General features: G+C 46.6%; 1 protein-coding gene across 1 annotated transcript; it reads left to right on the top strand.

The window, feature by feature from the left end:
• Window positions 1-1242: 1242 nt before the first annotated feature.
• Window positions 1243-1870, top strand: PtA15_12A210 (uncharacterized protein; the record flags this gene model as incomplete). The annotated part of the gene is made up of 4 exons (XM_053161797.1): window positions 1243-1322; window positions 1412-1479; window positions 1588-1699; window positions 1765-1870. The coding sequence occupies 4 exons, from the start codon at window positions 1243-1245 to the stop codon at window positions 1868-1870; spliced, it is 366 nt and encodes a 121-aa protein (XP_053025778.1).
• Between the last annotated feature and the right edge of the window lie 6491 nt (window positions 1871-8361).

Raw genomic sequence — 8361 nt, 5'->3', positions numbered from 1 at the left:
AAGCAGTCAAAGCAAACTGGCTCATTTGGGTCTTTGTGCTGTTACAGCCACTTGTGTTTGGTCCGTCTGACACACAGCTCACCTTCTGGAAGCACTAACAGTGGATGACTTCCTGTCAAGATCTGTGGGCCTCCCAGAAGTGATCTAGAGCCCAAGAAGCTAGATTTCCCTGCAAAAATCTAGACTTTTCGGGTCTGAACCGGCATCTGCAAGGGTCCCAGATTGCACATGAAGTTCCCCAGTCCGGACCCCGCAGATCCGGAGAAATCCAGAAACCCCACAAGCCGGACTGGGTTTGGGATTGAGCTCAAGAGATCCGGAATCCAGTCGGATAGTGAAAAGCACTCCAAAAGTGGGATTTATGTGGGTAAACCTCAGAAAACACCCTACAATTAGGTCTTTTCTTGGGAAACACCCGTCAGACCCGCATGAATTGGGAACTGTACCGGGGAATCCCCGCCATACCCAATCAAATTGGCACTTCTCTCTGCAAATACCCCTTGCTTTTGTACCTGTTTCAGATCCGGGAGAATCCAGCCAGATTCCGGATATGACCAGGGTGAGGGTGCGGAATAGGTGGGATCCGGCTCCGGGGCGCCGGATTGGAACCTTAGTTATAGGCCAGTAGGGGTTTGACCCCTGGGCAAAAGCTATTGCCAATTCACACCCAGGGGCTTGACTCACTCCCAATGTTGTGGGCTTGATCCCTTGACGCCCTTCTGGAGCGCAGAGGGAAAGGCGTCAACTCAATGTTGCTGGAGTGATTGGCAAACAAAAATGCAGAACCCTTGTTGGTCCAACAACATCGGCGCGCCCGCCCCTCTTCGCCAGGATGCGGACCCGGTTGATCCTTTTGTGGTAATTTCTGACCGCGTCAGAACATTGCCCCCTGCGGAGGAAAGCAACATTCGGGGGACGCGAAGGCTGTCAACAGAACGTTGTGGTGTATGTACAATATAGCTCGGGGTTGCCTGAGGCTGTAGGCCTGGTGCTCTTGGGCGGCACGGGCGAGACGGGGCACGTGCATCGCCTGCGGAGGCTCTGCGGATAGCGAAAGCAGGGGGTCTTAAGCAAAACCCCCTTCGTGCCTCGCGTTTCGTCCCCCTCGCCCTTTCCCCGGTGCCACCAACATACATTATCGTCTCAGCCGCTGTCCACTGTTGACTGTCTCCCTCACCTCGTCCTCCACGCGAGCAACACACCACTTCCTCCGTACTTCGATCATTTTTTCGGTCTTCGACAATGTCCGACGCTGCAGCATCCACCAATCCTTTGAAACGCGCCGGTGAAGCCCCTGCCGCCCCCACCCCCGACAACAAAAAGTGGGTACATGCACACTTGATCTCGATTCTTCTTGTTTTTGGTATTCGTCTTTCCCTGAACATGCGTCATCCGATACACCCCTAACTAGGAGCAAAGCCGCGGCTGATCCGACAGCGGGAGGTTCCATGGACGTAGAAGACGACGATGAACCTGATGGTAAGCCTTCACGGACCGTACTTGCTCTTTTCGCCTCGCCATATTCCGTCCGATCACATTACTTGGAACTAACCACGCGCCATCTGAAACTTGCGCGACTCACCCCAGATCATGATGACTTCGCCGAAATTGATCCCAGTAACATTATTTCGGGCTCGCGTACGCGTGGAAAGAAGATAGATTACAGCAAAGCCGCCGAGGCCGAGGCTGATGAAGACGAGTAAGTCCAGGTGCCATCGATCGTGGTATGCGACATGCTCTAGGACTGACTGATGCTTGCTGCAGTGATGAAGATGAAGACGTCGTGCTTGGAGACGAGACGATGGAAATGGACGATGAGGAAGAGAGTGGCGAGGAAGACGAGGAAGAAGAGGAAACCGAAGCAGCCTAAAGCTAGCTAAGCGAATCCATGCACAAATGCACCATTGATTTGTGCTACAACCTTACTTGTCGATGTACCTACGCTGCTCAAAGCTTATGGGATCAGTACTTCGGCGTACAAAAATCAACCATAGATGAAGGAAACCCCTCATTCATAACACTTCTTCTGTTCCCTTTCTCGCTTCACCTGCGTTTCTACCGCCTGTTTACATAATAGTTTATGAAAACAAAACTTACACTTCTCAGATGTCAAACTCTGCAAAGATATTAACCAGTTCAAGTCATATTGGTCTTCTAAAAAAGTGACAGATTCCTAAGGCAACAGGTGCCAAGTCCTTTGCATAAAGTGCAACCTGCTGTTATGTAAGTCAGAGAGACCCTGCGGCTTTCAGTGCACTGAGACCCAATGTTCTCTCCTCTTGACTCACTTGTCTACAATAATGGGGTGGCAGATTTTTGCAAGTCATGTTTTGCAAGACATATGCCTTGCAAATCAAGAGAGCCCGCAAAATTTCAACATACCCCAGGTCTTTTGGAATTTTGCATGGCATTGGGCCAAAAAATTATCATGCAAGGAAATGTCTTGCAAAATAACTAATGTAATTTTTTTTCCCTAAGGTTTCATATAGCAGTTTTGCACATCAAATTTTGCATGCTATATGCATGTCATGTAAAAGATAGGGAGTTGAAAAATTGACTCCCATAAATTAATAAATCAACTCCCAAATGGCATTTACGTTGCCCGGACCGTCTCATGACGTCCCCCCGGGTCCTCAGGACCCAAATTTGACCTGGGGGTGTTCAGGGAGTCAATTAATTAATTCTCCTCTTGAGAATGGGAGTCAATACATTGATTTAACAAAAAATCACGGAATATAAAAAAAATATCTTGTCAATGGTGTACCCAAACACCCTGAAAATCATACAGCAATCTAAATACACTCTTTAGAAAATATGGCAAGCTTCACGGCATTAGTACTCCTCAGGAAGACCCTGTGTAGCCAGGGGGCTAATTTGGCGGATCTACTAAGGTAATCCGCCCAATCCTTAGCTATGGTGGTCCAAATGCCCCCAAATTTTTCTGTCACATAAATACACTCTCTAGAGAATATTTTAAGCTTCATGGCATTAGCACACCTCAGGGAGAACCTGTGCAGACGGGGGGGGGATTTGGTGGATTTCCTACTAAGGCAATCCGCCAAAACCTTAGCTACAGTGCTGTTACACGCTACTAATTGTATCCCATTACTATACATTTTTTAGTTATTTATCTTTAGTTGGTCTTGTATTTTCATTCAAGTTGCATCATACATGAATATTACAACCAACCAAATGCCGCCAAAAGCTACCAAAAGCTGCCACCCCCTCAAATATTATTTCTGTTAGTGGGTTACTGCCTAGAAGCCAACCATTATTCAATAAGGTATTTAACTCAGTGATGTGAAATTCTGGGGCACTGTGGATAAGGCTTTGGCGTGGTTCCTTGGTAGCAAATCCGCCTAATCAGCCCCCCGCTTATATAATGCGTTGTGGTGGCCTATTTGGTTGACCACTAGTCAGAAGCATTTTTGCTGCTGCTGCCAGCAAGATCACACTTCAAGGATAATTAAATTTCCCAAAAAAATTACTCAAAGTTTGAGGTTGGGAAAATCATTGAAAAAAAAATCACTCTGTACTGAAAAAAAATGCAAACTGAGCGTGCTCAGCCAAAAAAATAAAAATGTGTCAGACTGAGTAAAAAACAATGGGGCACATTTTTGGGGTTATTTGTTGGACGGGCCTGCACAAGGCCCGCATGGGCCCCTAACAGGCCCGTTGGGCCCATTGAAAAAGTAGTTTTTGTTTGGAATTCCGATGCTCTTAGAGATGGCAAAGGGATACTCGTTGCCGGGTACCCAGTACCCGTTGGCAGGTACCCGTTTGGCCCTACAGGTACCCGCCGGCGGGTGCGGGTGTCCAGAATTCTGGTGGGAAGGACGGCGGGTACCTGGACGGGTACCCGCCGGTCAGCCGGTCATCAAAGAGGATACCTCTCAATGAGCGACTGAACCGGTCATCGAAGCGGATAAAACCTCTTGATGACCGTTCAGCCGGCCATCGAAGAGCCTACAACCTCTCGATGACCGGTCGTCTGGCCATCGAGGAGGATAAAAGCTCTAGATGACTGGTCAGCCGGCCATTGAGGAGGATAAAAGCTCTCAATGACCGTTCAGCCAGCCATCAAAGAGCCTACAACCTCTCGATCACCGGCTGACCGGTCATCAAAAGGGATACAAGCTCTCAATGGCCGGCTGACCGGTAATTGAAGAGGATAAAAGCTCTCGATGACCGTTCAGCCAATCATTGAAGAGCCTACAACCTCTTGATGACCGGTTGGCCGGTCATCGAGGAGGCTACACTCTTGATGACCGGTTGGCTGGTCATTGAGGAGGCTACACTCTTGATGACCGGCTGACCGGTCATCGAAGAGGCTACACTCTTGATGACCGGCTGACCGGTCATTGAAAGGGATACAACCCCTCAATGACCGGCTGACTGGTCATCAAAAGGGATACAACCTCTCAATGACCGGCTGACCGGTCATCAAAAGGTATACAACCTCTTGATGACCGGCTGACCGGTCATCAAAAAGGATAAAGGCTCTCAATGACCAATCAGCCAGCCATTGAGGAGGATAAAACCTCTCAATGACCGGCCAGCCGGTCATTGAAGGCGCTACAACCTCTTGATGACCGGTCAGCCAGCCATCAAAGGTGATACCCGGGTACCTGTGCCTGGCACCCGGGTACCTCCCCCTCTGCACCCGGGTACCTCCCATGGCGGGTGCGGGTGTGAGGAATTTGTGAAAAAACAGGGGGGTACCCGCACCCGCCACAGGTACCCAGGTGCCATATGCCATCTCTAGATGCTCTGCTAAAATGTGAAATGGGTCAAACTGAATAAAAAACATGGGGGTACATTTTTGGGGAGATTTTTTGGAAGGGCCTGAATGAGGCCCACATGGCCCTCACAAAGCCCACTGGGCCCATTGAAAGAGTAGCCTTGGTCAAGAATGCCTATGCTCAGCTAAGAAAAAAAAATGTGTCAACCTGAGTAAAAAACATGGGGCCACACTTTTGGGGGGGCTTATTGACAGACCTGCATCAGGCTTGTCAGGGCCCACCCAAAGCTGGTTTGGCCAACCCAGAAGTAGTCTTGGTTAAGAATGCCCATATGATGTTTCAGAACAGCACCAATTGACCACTAATCAACAGAAGATATTGAAGGGCTTCTGACATCTGTATGACATTTGTGCACTCACAGAAAGTATGTCCAGACCCTTTCCTTTTCCTTGGAACCCTGTTGGCCTGTACAGGCCTGATGCAGGCCTGTCCAAAAAGCCTCCCCAACAATGTGCCCCTAGGGTTTTTACTCAGTCTGACACATTTTATTTCTTAGATGAGCATATGCTTTCTTAACCAAGGCTACTCTTTCAATGGGCCCAGTGGGCTTTGTGGGGGCCATGTGGGCCTCATTCAGGCCCGTCCAAAAAATCTCCCCAAAAATGTACCCCCATGTTTTTTTATTCAGTTTGACCCATTTCACATTTTAGCAGAGCATCGGAATTCCAAACAAAAACTACTTTTTCAATGGGCCCAACGGGCCTGTTAGGGGCCCATGCAGGCCTTGTGCAGGCCCGTCCGACAAATCACCCCAAAAATGTGCCCCATTGTTTTTTACTCAGTCTGACACATTTTTATTTTTTTGGCTGAGCACGCTCAGTTTGCATTTTTTTTCAGTACAGAGTGATTTTTTTTCAATGATTTTCCCAACCTCAAACTTTGAGTATTTTTTTTGGGAAATTTAATTATCCTTGAAGTGTCAGCAAGTCTCAGATTCATTCTCACCCTTCAAGATTTTCAAGATTCAAGACTTCACGCCTCAAGACCCAAGATCCTCACTCATTCCTCAAGATCCTCAACATTTCATCTTCAAGACCCTCACACTGTAAAAAAAAAACTCAAGAAACTGCTGTCAGTTGACATGCAATATTACAAAGGCGCCTTTGTAATATTGCATGTCAACTGGCAGCAGTTTCTTGAGTTTTTTTCACAGTGTCAAGATGTCATCAAAAACCTCAAGCTTTAAGATTCAAGAATCCACACCTCAAGCTTTCAATTATCAAGACCTCAAGATATTCAGCCTCTCAAGCTCTCAGTTTATTCCTCCCAATCCTTCTCATCTTCTTCCCCAGTTTCATTTCCCCCTCTGGTCCACTCCCTTCAAATTCTTGGTCCCAACACAGCATGAGCTGTGGGTTTGTCTCTTGTTTTGGCTGTGTGTTTCATATGGTTTTGATTCTTCTTCTCCCTTTCTTTTCTTTCCACTGGTGGTTGGTTGTTTTGTCTATGTGTCTGCCTCATCTCTCTGGTTTCTCCTTTTTGTCTTGTGTTTTTGTTTTGTTTTCTTTTCCCCCTGTTGTCTGTTGTGTTGTGCGCGCATGTGGCGCTCAAGGAGATGATGAAATGTATGTGACAGTTCGCCTCACGGAGTCCAATTTCACTGAACTTGGATGATGGGAGAGGCATGCCATTCTGATCCAAGAATAAGGGCATCACCTTTTCAATCAATCATCAAGAATCCCAAGTCCAAGTCCTTCATCTGATCCCCCAGTCCCCTTCCAGAATCCTCACACATCCAAACCAACAACCACCATCAAGAATCCACACCTTGACAAAACCTCAAAACAACTTCCCCCAATGCTATCACCTTGAATCCCTACGACTCTTTTCTGGATCATACAAGAGGGCAGTCACATGACATCTTTTCCCCTCCCAGCGCTGCCGCCGGCCTAGCACCAAGCAGATCACCATACCGTGAAGCTCAAAATTTGATTTAGAGACTCTGTTCTTATGGCATAAAAAATCTGAGGGCATTTAGAGCAAAGGATTTGGTGCAGTTCCTTAGTAGGAAACCAAATTAGCCCCCCGCTTATATAAGGTGTTCCTGATGTGTAATACCACTGTAAATATCAAAATATTTTTCAGAGAGTGTATTCATGTGGCAGAGAAAATCTGGGGGCGATTGGAGCACCATAGCTAAGGTTTTGGCGGATTGCCTTAGTAGGAAATCCGCCAAATCTTCCCCCCCCACCCGATACACAGGGTCTCCCTGATGTGTGCAGATTCTGTGAAGCTTAAAATATTCTCTAGAGAGTGAGTTTATGTGACAGAAAAAATCTGGGGGCATTTGGACCACCGCAGCTAAGGATTTGGCGGATTGCCTCAGTAGGAAATCTGCCAAATTAGCCCCCCGGCTACACAGGGTCTCCCTGAGGAGTTCTAATGCCATGAAGCTCACAATATTTTCTAAAGAGTGTATTTAGATTGCTGTAAAAGTTTTAGGGTGTTTGGGTATGCCAGTGGCAAGATACGGACTAAGTCCATTTTTATATTCCGTGATTTTTTGTTAAATTAATGTATTGACTCCCATTCTTGAGAAGAGAATTAATTAATCAACTCCCAAAACAAACCGGGTCAAATTTGGGTCCTGAGAACCCGGGGGGACTTCATGAGACAGTCTGGGAAACGTAAATGCCATTTGAGAGTTGATTTATTAATTTGGGGTTTGCTTTTTTGCACACCAAAAAATTGTCCCCCGCGCACACCAAAAAGGTGTACAAGTCTGTGCACACCACATTACTTGGTGTGCATGTCTGTGCACTCCAAGTTCCATGGAGTGCGGTGTTAATATCTGATCATTGTCCCTCTAGTACTTCAGCTTGAACCCAGTCCATCCCTTCAAGGCCTGAGAACAGTCTGCTTGAGAATGAAATCAATCAAACTTGGCTCTCAGACCTTTATATTTCCTCCAGCAAAATCTCCGCTTGGTCCTCTCTATCTCTCATATTTAAAGCTGTCCTTTACTCCGAAATCTTCTTTCTTCTCTTGTGGATCCCGCAACAATCATAGTTGCTCCCTATAGCTTGTACCTTTTAAATCACCTTCAAGCTTTGGATTCACCACTGTTGTCATCACTTACATAGACAAATAACCACTCTACTCATATCAGTTCTCGCGTACATACGCTTTCCCTTCTATTTGACAACTCGCCGATCTCTAGCGCTCAGTTCGCTCATCCCTTCCATTCAACACTCCACCAACTTTCAGAGCTTTGTTCTCTCTTGTTGTTCCTTGCAATAATTTGCCAACACTGTCTTCAGATCATCAAGAATTCTCTCACCAGTAGGTTCATCATCAAGTACTTCGACAATCACCCATTGGTATTAAACTAATCTTTATACTTTTAGTTCTTCCTTTGTTTCCTTGTCATCTTGTGTTCTCTCGTGTTCCTGTCCTAGTGTCATCCTTGCCTTTAAGTACTTACTTTTCTTTTTCTTTTTATTGTATTTCATCATTTCCTATTGCTTACTCAAAATACACCTTTAGTTTGTTGATTCACATGCGGGTCAGGTACTCCAAAGACCACACTTCCCTGGAGTTCTCAATGACTGGTTGATGC

Source organism: Puccinia triticina, chromosome 12A, assembly GCF_026914185.1.
Source record: "Puccinia triticina chromosome 12A, complete sequence".
Taxonomy (NCBI): Eukaryota; Fungi; Basidiomycota; class Pucciniomycetes; order Pucciniales; family Pucciniaceae; genus Puccinia; species Puccinia triticina.
Note: the sequence above shows the minus strand (reverse complement) of the source record. Positions and strands in the feature narration are given on the sequence as shown.